This window comes from Danio rerio, chromosome 6 (genome assembly GCF_052040795.2).
Source record: "Danio rerio strain M-AB ecotype USA chromosome 6, GRCz13ab, whole genome shotgun sequence".
Lineage (NCBI taxonomy): Eukaryota > Metazoa > Chordata > Actinopteri > Cypriniformes > Danionidae > Danio > Danio rerio.
This window is the reverse complement of record NC_141026.1, coordinates 49,320,001-49,335,564: the sequence shown is the minus strand read 5'-3', so window position 1 is coordinate 49,335,564 and position 15,564 is coordinate 49,320,001. Positions and strand designations below refer to the sequence as shown.

Genomic DNA, 15,564 nt, shown 5'->3' with positions numbered 1-15,564 from the left:
TTATGTCCCACCCACTCTTCGTGTTTCAATTGAGATTACAAACATTGGATAAAATGCGTATTTTAAAGCACTTCACAGGACCTTTAATGTTGTCCCATCACGCCTTTCGTTATCAGATGATCTGTTTAAACGAAATCACTTGACTTTTTTGATTCACATACTGTTTTTTTTTTCCACTTACACATTTTTTGTCTTAGATAAAATGTTTATTCTACTCAATTGAGCACATACGTTTTCTATACTCATTTTCAAAATGTATGCATGCAATATTGCGAAATGTGCATTAAAATAGGTAGATAAAAAAAAAAAGCTCTTGAGACCTGTTTGTGTGTGGGGAATGTAATATTATATATAATTATACATTGTACATACATACATACATACATATATATATATATATATATATATATATATATATATATATATATATATATATATATATATATATATATATATATATATATATATATATATACTGTATGTATACAGTTGAGGTCTGAATTATTACCCCCCCCCAACACCCCCCACCCCCCACTTCCCCCACCCAGTTATTTTTTCTGTCTTATTTTCCCCCAATTTCTGTTTAACAGAAAGATTTATTAAAAACATTTCTAAACATAATAGTTTTAATAACTCATCTTTAAAAACTGATTTATTTTATCTTTGCCATGATGACAGCACATGATATTTGATTAGATATTGTTCAAGACACTTCTATACAGCTTAAAGTGACATTTAAAGGTTTAACTAGGTTTATTAGGTTAACTAGGCAGGTTAGAGTAATTAGGCAAGTCATTGTATACTGATGGTTTGTTCTGTAGACTACCGAAACATAATTTAGTTAACGAGGCTAATAATATTGTCCTTAAAATTGTGTTTTAAAAAAATGATAACTGCTTTTATTCTAGCCAAAATAAAACAAATAAGACTTACTCCAGAAGAAAACATATCATCACACATACTCTGGAAATGTCCTTGCTCTGTTATATATAATTTGTGAAATATTTTAAAAAGAAAACAAAATTCAAAGGGGGGCTAATAATTCTGACTTCAACTCTAAATAAAGCACTCAACATATATGAGTAGACCCCCACAAAAATCTCATTTAAATGTATATTTTCCATAGGAAGCTTTACAATATTATATTAGTGCATATACATTAGATTAGTCAGTACTGAAGACAAATCTAGAGCTAATCTAACAAAATAATTTGATAACAGTACAAAATCAGTAGCCCAAATTTATGTTAGGGGAAAATATTAGATAGAAAAAATTAAAAAGGGCAAAATTCAAGAATAAATAAAATTGTGTTGATATTTTGTAGTTTATACATTTTTATCCAATATTTTGCATACATTTAAATGTATTCTCTTTCTATTTGTAAAGGCTTTCAGTGACTAAGATATTATTTTAATAAATATATCCATTTAATACATTTATTCTGTTCAAACTGCCCCGAAATATATTACCTATTCACTTAGAAATGGATAAAACCATTCATTTTCAAAATGGGGTGTACTCTTTTATGTTGAACACTGTATATGTATACAACTCTCTCTCTCTCTCTCTCTCTCTCTCTCTCTCTCTCTCTCTCTCTCTATATATATATATATATATATATATATATATATATATATATATATATATAGAATAAATGTATTAAATGTGTATATACACACACACACACACACACACACACACACACACACACACACACACAGTTGAAGTCAGAATTATTAGCACCTTTTTGATTTTCGTTTTGATTTATTTGCCAAATTATGTTTAACAGAGCAAGGACATTTCCACAGTATGTCTTATGATGATTTTTTTATTTGTTTAATTTCGGCTAAAATAAAAGCAGTTTTTATTTTTTTAAACACCATTTTAAGGACCAAATTGTTAGCCCCTTTAAGCTATATTTTTTCCAACAATATACAGAACAAACCACCATTATGCAATTATTTGCCTAATTACCCTAACGTGCCTAGTTAACCTAATTAACATAGTTCAGCCTTTAAATGTCACTTTAAGCTGTATAGAAGTGTCTTGAAAAATATCTAGTCAAATATTATTTACTGTCATCATGACAAAGATAAAATAAATCAGTTATTAGAAATTTGGTGGAAAAAAAAAAAACAGGGGAGCTAATAATTCTGGGGAGCTAATAATTCTGACTTCAACTGTATATTTATGTATGTATGTTCATATTATTATGTATGTATTAATAATCTGTTGCGCTGTGGAAACTTCTATCATTAAAACGAATTTCTCACATGTGTAAACATACTTGGCAATAAAGCTCTTTTCTTATTCTGGTTCCACTGCAGTTCAGTTAGTACTGTATTGTTACTTTGATCTAGTTGGTAAGTGTTAACAACACATAATAGGAAATGATTCAAGAAAAACACCTTCGAATGTATCTTGTTTCTCACGTGTTTGGCAATGTTTCTCATAGCAGTGAGCGTGGGAGACTGAAACATGTGCTTCAAGCCTCACCGTGGTCTCTCACGCAAACTTCTTCTGTTCCCAGAGGAAGGATTCCCCAGTTCACTCTTTAATATCAAAGCACATTTGCCAACATTGAAAATGCATTTCAGAGTCACTTCAGAGGCCCTGTTGTAATTCTTTGAAGTGCCTGTGCACTGGAGGAGAAGTGTGGAGCCAGCGTATGGTGTACTAATAGGAGAAGAGGTGGGAAGACAGAATGAGATAAGAAAAAAACAGATAGAATGAGAGCAGGTCAGTTAAACTTACAAAACCATGAAAGAGAATTTTCAGGCTGTTTCTGTCACCTTGTAAATAAGTGAGGTGAAAAAAAATGAAGAAAAAAAATCCTGTGATCAAGGCTTTGGAAATAATTGTTTGCAAGAAACAGTTTTTTATGTAGGTATGCAAGGCAGTAACTGCACATTTCATAATGATCATTAAATATAAACATTACTGTGATACAAGATTTGAACACTGCATATACAAAATAAAGTGGCAGAAAAAGATATATCTCCACTGTGCTGGAAGAGGTGAAAACAAGTCAAGCAGTGAATCATGATGGTGCATGAAAACAGTATTGTGTAGGCATTAAGGGTGTAACAGTACACAGAAATGATGGGCCATACCTCAGTTTTTAAGTCACAGTTCGAAATGTTTTCAGTAGGGGCGTACAGGTTACACTGTTCTGTTTTATAGTAGTTTACTGACATTTTTATTTACTTAAGTAATAATACCTTAGGTAATGCTGGAAACTACAGTGAGCCCTGTTGTTTGCACATTACAGTAATGTCAAAAACAACCGTTAATGATTGAACCCAAGATTATTCAGTTCTGAAGCCAAATCTATAGCTTATTTAACTAAATAACTTATGATAATGGTTTAAAAGGTAGTACACCCAAATTTATATGTTATAGAAATATATTACATATAAATTTAAAAAAGAGGAAAAATCAAGAGAAGCAAACAAAAGGAAAATTTTAGTTAAAATATTTTAGGTTGTAATTTATTTTTGCAATATTTTGCTTAAATTTTATTGTATTATCTTTCAATTTCTAAATACGTCCTGTCACTAAAATATTATTTTAATAAATATATCTGTTAAATAAATCTGTCTTATTTATATTCACTGAGAAATGAATAAAAATATTCATTTTAAAAATGGGGTGTGCTTATTTACAGTATCCTAAACCTGGGGGGAAAATAAACAGGGGGCAAATTATTCAGACTACTGTATATACACAGTGCTCAACATATGAGTACACCCCTCACAATTAATATTTTCTATAGGAAGCTTTACAATATAATATTTATATTATAACATACATACATATATATATATATATATATATATATATATATATATATATATATATATATATATATATATATATATATATATATATATATATATATATATATATACTATTCCCCCCTGTTTATTTTTTCCCCAATTTCTGTTTAACGGAGAGAAGATTATTTCAACACATTTCTAAACATAATAGTTTTAATAACTCATTTCTAATAACTGATTTATTTTATCTTTGTCATGATGACAGTAAATAATATTTGACTAGATATTTTTCAAGACTTCTCTATACAGCTTAAACTGACATTTAAAGGCTTAACTAGGTTAATTTGGTTAACTAGGCAGGTTAAGGTAATTAGGCAAGTAATGTCATAACGGTGGTTTGTTCTGTATATTGTTGGAAAAAATATAGCTTAAAGGGGCTAACAATTTTGTCCTGAAAATGGTGTTTAAAAAATTAAAAACTGCTTTTATTTTAGCCAAACAAACAAACAAATAAGACTTTCTCCAGAAGAAAAAATAAAAATAAAAAAATAATATATAATATAATAATATAATATATATATATATATATATATATATATATATATATATATATATATATATATATATATATATATATATATATATATATATATATATATATATATATATATATATATATATATCAATACTGAAGCCAAATCTGGAGCTAATCTAACAAAATAACTTTGGCATGAATTTGGATCTCTTTTAATTTTCTGACGAATTAAAACCTCAGGTAATGCTGGAAACTACTGTACAGTGGGCCCTATTGTTTGCACAATGCAATAATATCAAAGGCAACAGTTAATTATTGAGCCCAAGCTATTACATTTTATAGCTGTTTAATTTTAGATGCAATCAACACTATAAACAGTTTTATGAGAACATGTAAATGCACATAAGGCAGCGTTTACATTAACATCTCAATCTAAACATAAAATTAGCTCTTGCACTTGTATACATTGTTGAAATATTCCTTTACATGTATTGCTTAGATCATGTATGTGTGTGAATGGGAGTGTATGGGTGTTTCCTAGTGATTGTTTGCAGCTGGAAGAGCATCCACTGCATAAAGCATATGCTGGATAAGTTGGTGGTTCATTCCGCTCTGGCGACCCCAGATTAATAAAAGGACTAAGCCGAAAAGAAAATGAATGAATGCTTAGATCACTGTTTTCCAAACCTGTTCCTGAAGGCACACCAACAGTACACATTTTCTACCTCTCCCAAATCAAACACGCCTGCTCCAGAATAATAATCTTCTAGTTTTGTTGCAAAGGTCGCATTTAATTTTTTGTTCTGTCGATGAACTTAACCATCAAACAAACATTCAACGCTGTTGTGCATCTCGATGTTCACATTATGGTTGTTTATTGCGCCAAAACGCCAGTAAAGACTTGGATTACGGCAAAACAACACGGATATTTCATTGCAGCGATTACATAGCAGGGTACATTATTTCTCTTGGATTTTGTAAAAGTGTGTTGTTGTTTGTATCTGATTTTTACATAATACATTAATAATTTTACACATATAGCAGTGCTGTCAAATGAATTATTGCTTTCAAAAAACTTTTGGAAACATGGATGTATTGAATAAATGTTTATTACATGCCGCCTTTTATTTTTCAGCCAGTTTCTTTTACTTTTTATGAGCAAAAACTGAAAGTCTATAAGTGAAGTTTATTTATAACTCATTTCGAGAGGATCACGTGCTTATGATCACTCCGCATTAGCTCATGATTGATTCTCCAATCTGATTATTCCTAACCCACTATAAATAACTGGAGTTTTCTTATCTCAATATCTTCGTCTTAAAGGACCCCCCACCCCCAGTCCCCCTACTTTCCATTCGTGTGACACGGCGGTCCAATGATTAGCACTGTTGCCTCACAGCAAGAATGCCTCTGGTTAGAGTCCCTACTGAACCAGATGGCATTTCTGTGCGGAGTTTGCTCGTTCTTCCTGTGCTTGCGTGGGTTTTCCTCGAGTTCTCCAGTGCAAGTAAATTGAACACACAAAATTGATACTATAGCCAAGCTCTTAGCGAGTAAACATCTCCTCAGTCATCCATATCCATCACTTAGTTTGAAATAAGCCGGGGGGAGTTCATCGAGATCTACCTGAGCTCCCCTCTCGCCCTGCAAACAGGAGGGAGCCCAGGGCTCAAGGATCTCATAAGCTCAGGGCTCTCTCCCGGGACAGCATGCCAAACAAGCTTTATTATCAATTATCAGCTAATTGTGAACTCTTGAAAAGCTGTTTGGCATTTCTTATTTTGGACAATTTTAATAATTATAAACAACATAAAACTGAAACATGTTGATGTTCTGATAGCGATTGCTATGTAGAAGAATCACTTCCTGCCCTCCATCTGGGTCTCGTGCATCATCAGTGATGTCATGTGAAAACAACCTATTTAAGGACTGATAATGAAAAGTTTTTATTAAGGTTTTGCATATGCAGTAGTTAAAATTGAATTAGTAAACATCAACTGTGAACTGAAAGACCCCTACCCAAGAATAAATATTCTGTTCCACAGCTGATAGGCATTAAAAATAGGGCTGTTAATTCAGTATATTCGTCACTCATCATTAAAGCGAAAATCGGAGGCAGCTCAAATATATTCACATGCACACTGCAAATACAAAAACCTAATGGATTCTTCCAGTATGTAAATTTTAACCCAATTAGTCAACGATTAGAGGAGTAATGATAACGGTGTCTGTCAAAGTTGCAGGAAGTAACTCATCGAGATCAGTGTCGCACAAACGAAATCTAATTTCTTAAAGTAATTAATGACCTCGAGGTTACGAGTAACAATTCATTCCGGGAACTTTGAATATCCTAAGGTGACCGTTGCAGGAACTGATTAAAGGATCTGCTTTATGTCAGTATGCGGTGTGCGTGGAACAATTTTCATCATCCCTACTCATTTCCTTTATCAGAGCTTGTCATTTCAGATGGGGCCAAAAACGAAAACAGCACATTACGCAGATAATTCTCTCTCGCTGGATAGGAGCTCTTCATTGGAATGCGGCTCCTTCATTCAGAATGCTGAAAAGAGACATGTGGGAGCCAAAGCATATTTCTCTCGACCTTGGGAGCCCATAGCAACGTTTTAAATTCAAACTATAGAGAGCTAGCTAGAGAGGGAGAGAGAGGGTGCATGTGAGAAAAGCAGAAGTTTCCAGTAAGAAAGCTGTTTGGAGCGAGATGCTGCAAAGGAAAGTTTAAGGCAAAGAACAGAAGCGCTGCAATGCCCAAACTGACACTGAAACATCTGACTGTATCGCCTTTCTCTGGTGCTTACTCATTCCTTTCTTCCTATCGTTTCTTCCAGGAAGGCGCTCACAGGTGGGCGAAGCTTTGTGTTCTCAGCACAAGACCCCCAACCTTCCCCACTAGGAGACAGGCCGATTGGAAACCTACAGGGAACAAGGGACCAAAGACGCTTGGTTCACCTTTAATCTCATCAAAGGACTCTAGGAAGTTCCCTGACTGGAGATATAAAGCAGATTGACTCAGAACCGCTGCCTAAAGAAGCTGATGAGCATTCCATTCAGTTACAAACGCACCGCAACGTGACATAGCTATGAACTTTAAAAGATTGTGCCCTGTGAAAGGGTGTCTTCATTGATTCATCAATCAGAAGTGACATATCTCAGATTAAAAATAGACATCAAGTCTGACTTGCTGCAATGTCTTCTGCCATGGGGAAAATGATTGGATGGAGCAATCATCACTGTCAGGGCTCAGCTTTAGTTTTTCTCTACCTCTTCATGACTGCTTTGGCTGCACGGACCAAAGGTCCAGGCCACACACATCTAAACTCTATCCGAATTGATGGGGACATTTCATTGGGCGGCCTGTTTCCGGTTCACGCTCGGGGTCACGAGGGCAAAGCCTGTGGTGAGTTAAAAAAGGAAAAGGGGATTCATCGTCTGGAAGCTATGCTCTTTGCTCTGGACCGCATCAACAATGACCACGAACTGCTCCCTAATATCACGCTGGGTGCCCGCATTCTGGACACGTGCTCACGGGACACTCACGCTCTGGAGCAGTCTCTCACTTTTGTCCAGGCACTCATCGAAAAGGACGGCACGGATGTGAAGTGCCAAGGTGGAGGATCGCCCATCATTACCAAGCCAGAAAGGGTGGTTGGTGTCATTGGAGCATCATCCAGCTCTGTGTCCATAATGGTGGCTAATATCCTCCGCCTGTTTAAGGTAAGAATATCAGCATTATTCTGTTATTTTTTATGGAGGGAACTTGATAATGACATATTTCTATGCTGGTGCAGGCTGGTTTTGTGCTGACCTAGTCAACTAGTTTACTGGTGATTGGTATGCAGCTTTAGTATCTGTTATGTTATTGATTGGGATGCAGCTTTAGTATCTGTTATGTTATTAAAGTTATAAAGCAATACAATTATGCACAAATATGCATACATATTAATGTGCTAGTCGAGAGCTTGTTGGGTTGCATTTATTGTTGTCAAGTCCAAAAGGCATTGTTTCGGAGATCTGAAACAATGATACACATGATTTTTTCCCTGACTGCTATGTTTATAGACATTTCCAATATTGTGTGAGCTTATACGTGTGTTTTCTGTGTTTTTTTTTTTTTTTTTTTGGCATAATCTACTGTGTATTTAACAGTTGAAAGAGTTAGTAGTTAATGTTTACATTACATGGCATCTGCTAGATTTGTGCATGAGTATATCATATATTTTTGATACACACCGTGATTAGATGAGTTTAAATGCAGTAAAAATGTATGCAGATGTTTTGTTGGTGTTGCTATTTTTGCAGCTTATTTCAGCAGCTAATTTGCATTTAAAGAGACACACATGAAAACAGTGTTTTTGCCTTCACCCAAAAAAGGGCTTTAAGTGCATGGGATACAGTAGTAAATAATCAGATGTTTTCAACTGAAACTTGACAGACACATTGGCTGTTTCTCAATATGCATTGTTTAGAGTTCTTGTGTCCTCATGTTCTTGTGTAACGTCATCAACTGCCTAAGTTCAGTTACAAAACTCGAGACCGCTAGAACTGAGGATGCCTGAGAGAACTTGGATGCATTCTTGATATCGAGGATATATTGATGCAGACTTGAGCGCAGAACTCGCTCAAGTAGTCCCAAAAGTAATTGCTGCTAAATAAAGTAGTGGGAGGCACAGCATTTTATATAGATTCATTTAATTAATGTTCAGAGATATAACTTATTTATCTCAGAAGTATCCCTAAATGAGATGATAAAAGTAAACATTAACATGAAATTCTTAATAGAGGCATAAATACAACAAGGGTGTTTATTTGCAGTATTAAAATATGTTTTATTTGTATTGTCCCAGTAGATACACAACATTAAAATACGTTAATTTTAGGTTAGATTTAGGTAAGGACAATGCTATTTTGACGTCCAATAACAACGTCAAAAGACGTTGATATTTTGTTGATTTTAGGCTGTGTTGGAAATCCAATGCAGAGCCAACATCTTAAACCAACGTCATATTGACGTCAAGTAATGACATTTATTCATCAGGTATGACAACCAAAATTTAATGTCTAATAGATGTCAAAGTGTTAACCGCCACACAACATCAAGCTGTATCATCATTAGATGTTTATATTCTATCACTTGTTTATTGTAAATAATTCAAATGCAATGTCTGTGAGGTGTTGGACATTGACGTTGGCCTGACGTTGGGTTCTGACTTTAACTTGATTTTCATTTTCAAACAAAATGCAAAGCCACACGACATTCGGGTACAACATGAATCTGACGATATGTTGACTTCCTGTGCCTGCTGGGATGCAAATTATATTTTAAAAATTTTTGTGCATGTTATATATATATTGAAAAGGGGAAAACACGTAATAGTTGAATGAATGCTGTATTTTTTAAATACTTTTCAGTTAAAAATGCGTGAAGGTCACATGACCATCAGAAAGAACGCAGTATCTCATTTCCCAGAGGACGCATTCTGTGTTTTCACAGTCTTCCGAGTTCGTTCTTCTGAGGTAACCTGGCAAGAACGCATTTCACAAGAACACGAGTACTTTCTCTGCGTTCTTGGAATTGAGAAACAGCCATTATAGACATCTGAGACTTCTATTACATCTAGTAAAAAGGGCATGCTATGACACATTTCACACAAAACAAAGAATATTATATATATACATTTATATAAAAGAAAACAACAAAATATATAAATTAACACAAATGGTCCACCATCAACTGCATGTTATGGAGGTCTAGCTGCATCAACAAGTTAAGAAGCCTGGTTTGGCACCAGCAGATCAGCTTTGTAAACAAAACATGCTGAAAGCTAGGTGTACCGGTCTTTTCACAGGTTTGAAATGAATACGCTGATGTGTGAGATTAGATTTAGCCACTGTTGCATCTGTATCTTTCTTTCACCGCCGTTTGATCCTCTCCATTGGTAGGCAGGGTAGATCACAGTGTCCCAGAGAATGTATAATTGATAAGAAAGCTATCTGAGGGTTCTAACATTCACTTAGCCATAACCAAACAAAGACTGTAGCATTCCTCATCTCAAGACTCTGATAATGCAAACATGGCCTATTTCCAAACAAATGTTAACTGAGTATTTAGTGCACTAAACGGATGAAGGTAAAGAGGGGGTTTACACATTACAATACACTACTTCAAGATCTGATTCTTTTCACATCGTTCAGTAAGGGGGTAATTCTTCATCTTGATGAATGTTTAACTACACACTTTCACACTTTGATGATCACCTCCGGGGAGAATCTGAATATGCAAATAAAACCGTTTTACACCCGCGAACAGATTCAGTATGGGATATAGATGAGAAATGTGGATTATGAGTGTAGAATGATGTATTGTAGCATGTCTTGTATATGTAATTCATGAATTCTTAATTGAATCTGTGCACTGCGAACATCAACCTGACAATAAGAGAAAGTATAGCTCTAGGGTCACCATTAAAGAAGCTCTTTAGAACCCTTTGCATGCATCACTTGATTTACTCTTCAGCCTATCATATCAAATACCGCTGCCTTTGCAGGAGGCCGTTGTTACGTAAGGGATTTTTGTGTCAGACTTTAGTTCAGATTTGTATCTGTTCATAGCGTAGGCATATGATTAATGCAGAACTCCACATTCACCTCAGAATAGCACTGACCTGGCGTCAGCGAGGCTGCTTCTCGTTCGTTCCTCAGCCAAGCCGCCCAAAGACAGATGCCCAACGTTTAATGGATATTTACCCTCTGAAATGCCGACTACACGGTGCCATTCATCAGCCCGAGAGTTGTGATCAAAGACAGATCGCAGGCAGAGGAACCTCAGCAGTGGCGCGTGGAGATGACAGGCCTCGAGCTTGAGTGCTGATATAAGCACATTTAAAGCTCACAGCTAAAACACTGGTGTTATTTAGAAATAGAGGCAGCAGGTGCAGCGACAGGGCAGCAGGGGAGTTCTGACTGCAGGTGGAGTGTTTTTGTCAAAACCTCTTATGAAGATCTTTGGATCAACGGAAAGTTTTTCTTTTAGAAGTGCTCACTGCTTCTGTCTTAACCTTGCCCACCTTCGTTGCGGCTAAAGGAACAGTTTATGTTTATTTTTTTATTTTTTTTTTTTGGTAATAGCCTCAACTACTCTAGAGGTAAACCAACCATGGCTCATTCTGATTACGCACCCCTATATACATTTTTGGAGATCAGCAAGTACGTCCTTGGAGCTAATTTTTCGCAGTTTGTTTTCACGAATCCACCAGAGGCTGCTGCTGCAGAGAGCTACAAACTGGTAGGATGTCCATACTGAGGTTAGCGGTCAGCTGGCAAGCGCTAAAAGGAATGGCATCATACCGCCCCGTAGCGTTGATTTTAAAGACAACATGCAGCCATATGTACTTCTGGCTACAGAATCCACCAGAGGCTGCTGCTGCAGAGAGCTACAAACTGGTAGGATGTCCATACTGAGGTTAGCGGTCAGCTGGCAAGCGCTAAAAGGAATGGCGTCATACCGCCCCGTAGCGTTGATTTTAAAGACAACATGCAGCCATATGTACTTCTGGCTACATAATTTGCCATCCCCAGAAATGTATATAGGGCTACATTTTCAGAATGAGCCTATGTTCAGCTGAACAGTTGAGGTTAAATCCATTTAGCTGATGTTCAGGTCTGGCTGGAATCCTGTTAGCTTAGCTTGGTATCAATCATTGAATTGTATTACATTATTAGCATGTCAATCAAACAATTTAAAAAATGAGTTTGATAAATGTGTTATTTAAAGCTTGACTGTAGTTACATCTTGTAATAAGACCAATGATAAAAAAAAGTACTATTTTCTGTCCTGTATGGTTAGGAACTTTCATTCTGGTGTATTAATTAAGGTACTTTGCTGCCCCTACCATGCCTGCAACAGGCACAATGATATTATGATATTTAGCAATGGTCCTTGATTTTTATGCTTAATGGTCTAATTGCTAAGCTTTATGCTAAGCTAAGTTAAGCTAAGCTAAGCTAAAAATTTATGCTAAGCTAAGTTAAGCTAAGCTAAGCTAAAAGTGCTCATGCCAGACTTTTGGATTCAAAAATGGTAAAACTAAACTGTTTAGCTATAGGTTTAACTACTATATAACTTGAGCATTCATTCATTCATTTTGTTTCCCTCGACCCCTCGATATTTCAGAGGTCGCCACAGTGGAATGAATGGCCAAGTTATCCAGCATATGTTTTTGTGCAGCAGATGCCCTTCCAACTGCAACCAAAGCACTGGGAAACACCCAAACACTCTCACACACTTATACACTACAGCCGTTTTAGTTTTTTCAATTCACCTAAAGCGCATGTCTTTGGACTGTGGGGGAAACCGGAGAACCTAAAGGAAACCCACACCAACATGGGTAGAACATGCAAACTCCACACAGAAATGCCAACTGGTCCTACCGGGACCTGAGCCAGCAACCTTTTTTGCTGTGAGGCGACAGTGCTAACCACTGATTCAATGGGCTGTCCGTAAAATGAGCTTATTTCCAAAAAACTGAAGTGTTCCCTTAAAGGAGATGCACCTCACTTATACTGTAAAACGCACTATTCAGCACTATACAGTATTATGCATAGTGTAAATGCTTTGATTCCTTAGTCATTCATAATTTGCTCTGCTCATCTGCAACACACCCTCATTCCTTCCAGAATGTTCAGAGCCATTTTATCGGAAGCCCGAAAGAAGGTTTCAGTCAGAGCTGATGCAATCTTTTTTATAATCCACTTAGATAATGGCTTCAGCTTTGACCATCATAGTACAATGAGTAAAAAAGGACTGGTAAGAGGGATGTTTTCATTTGACTGAGAAATGTTGGATTAGACTGTGAGTCCTCGCTGACAAAAGTACTATGGTATGATTACCACGGTATTTTAAGCATGTACTGTAGTAATATCATGGCAGTCTTTGAAGTAGCCAAGTGTGTAATCATTCAGTACTGTGGTACATATAAAATCCCTTTGAGGCAAGTCAGTCCTCTCATCCGCATGTTAGGTAATGAAGGTGCAAGCTCTGATCTACCTGAATGAGAATAGACTGCAATTTTGAAAGCTGCTTGTCAAGATTATACTTTAAAAAATTAACAGTAAAGTAAATTCAAAATCTACAAACTTGTTGTCAGATTGCAAATAAAACTGATTAAAAGCTAAATATAAGAAAGCATTTATATTTACTGTAGATATCAAAACTTCAAGTAATTTTGATTTTAATTAATACTGACAGTTTATCTGTTTGAGCTAACAGGGATGAAAAGCAGAATCTCAAAATTAAAACAATAATTAGAATCTCTAGAGTAGCTAAATCAATCAGTGTTTTTATTTATTCAATGATAATTCATGGATAATAATTTGCTGTCTCATTTAAGTGAATGTTTTATGAGACATCATCTCATTAATTTAACTAATTTGTTCAAAACATTAATTTATTTGAGACTGAAAAGCAGCTGACATCCACATACATCATCAAAGCTAGAAAGAAATTAAGTGCAGTAATTATGCTTCACACAGAATAGCAGCCTTTATGACAATGGTATGATCAATAAAAATGTGTTTGCAATCATTTAAAGGACATATATATATATATAATTTCCTTCATAAATGAACTTATCAACTCAGCACATGGTCATTAGCTATGTTTCAGTCCAAAGATGCGAGTTCAATTTATGTGACTATTATATAAACTATTATATAAACTGGAATATCAATACAATTGAGTAAAATTAGCTTATGCCCCAATGATGTTTGGGTTTAGGGTTGGGGTTTGGTGCCAAAAGTTGTACATTTTAATTCGACTGAACTTGTTTGAATTTGTACGAATTAGCCACTAAACTGACAAAATGTAAAATAGTTACATTTCCTTGTGAGCTCAGGCTGTGTATAATCCAGTATATGTCAATAACATGTCCCTCTAAATATAATTAGCCTTTCGCAGTGGTGTAAGGTAAAAAAAATTACAAATACTTAAATTGCTGTAATTGAGTAGTTTTTTTCTCAGAAATTGTAATTTACTAAGTAGTTTTATAAATGTACTTTTACTTTTTCTTGAGTACATTTTTAGTGCTGTATCGGAACTTTTACTCCATGATTTTTCTTCAACCTGCAGTCACTACTCTGTTCTTGTCTATGGGGATTAGACAAATCAGTCCTGTGAAGGTACATCGCATCATAATGAACTACCTCAAGACGTTGCCTTTATAAATGCTGCAAACTGATTGGAAGCATTAAAAGTGTCTAAGAAGATGTCCAAAATCTGTACACTCATTGACCTAGGGCCTGTTTAGATGCATGTCTCTGATGAGAAGATGACGGATGTTTACTGTATGATGACTGAAATGGCCTTAAACACCCAGCAGGCACAAGATGTCAACATGACGTCAGATTGACGTCACACCCCAACGTCGTGGGAACGTTACATTTTGTTTGGAAATGAAAACCGGGTTGACATTAGAGCGCAATGTCAGGCCAACATTAATGTCCAACCTAAAACCAACCGAATATCAACGTTTATTTATTGATATTACAGCCTGACATTGTGTGGACGTTAACACTATGATGTCTATCAGACGTTGGATTTTGGTTGCCATACCTGATGAATAAATGTCAGTATTTGACGTCAATATGATGTTGGTTTGAGATGTTAGCTCGATGTTGGATTTTGGTTACTTGCTAACAACCTAAAATCAACCATTTTTGGACATCAAAACAATGTTGTCTCTAGACGCTGGCTAGACATTGAATTTTGGTCATCTGACATTACAACCTAAATCTAACCTAATATTAACGTCTTATGATGTTGTGTGCCTGCTGGGCAATAACTCGATGCACTACAGAATGTTACGTTTGCACACACGTGTACAAAATACATGTAAATATATAAGCTTTTTACAGCGTAATACTCATTACTCCCTACTCTTGAGTACTTTTGAAATGACTACTTTTTACTTATATTTTGAGTAATATTTACAACCAATACTTTTACTCTACTTGCACTACATTTTTGGCAAAAAAAAATTAAGTAAAATAACAAATCATGTAATACTTTTATTTGAGTATGATTTTTCAGTACTCTTTCCACAACTGGCCTTTCGTAGCATTTGTTTTACCTTCATACTGCATTCAAACATTTATATACACCTTTGTAGTTTTCCAAAAAATGTATCTGAAGCATGAATTTCCAATAAGCCTGTGTTGGATATTTTTGCAATAGGCTTC

The 15,564-nt window shown here is 35.4% G+C and overlaps 2 protein-coding genes across 4 annotated transcripts in view; both read left to right on the top strand.

Annotated features, from left to right (window-relative positions):
• The window catches only part of im:7151449, a 240,452-nt gene extending 232,656 nt beyond the window's left edge, over positions 1-7,796 (top strand). For both annotated transcript variants that reach the window (XM_087257967.1, XM_087257963.1), the window contains exon 14: positions 7,161-7,796. In XM_087257967.1, the coding sequence (XP_087114093.1) occupies positions 7,161-7,287 (127 nt within the window). In that variant the 3' untranslated portion in view covers positions 7,288-7,796. The remainder of the gene's footprint in view (positions 1-7,160) is intronic.
• The window catches only part of grm4 (glutamate receptor, metabotropic 4), a 273,711-nt gene continuing 265,307 nt past the window's right edge, over positions 7,161-15,564 (top strand). The window contains exon 1 of one of the 2 annotated variants that reach the window (XM_087255821.1): positions 7,161-8,046. In XM_087255821.1, coding sequence (XP_087111947.1) covers positions 7,519-8,046 — 528 coding nt within the window. In that variant the 5' untranslated portion in view covers positions 7,161-7,518. 2 annotated transcript variants of the gene reach the window in all.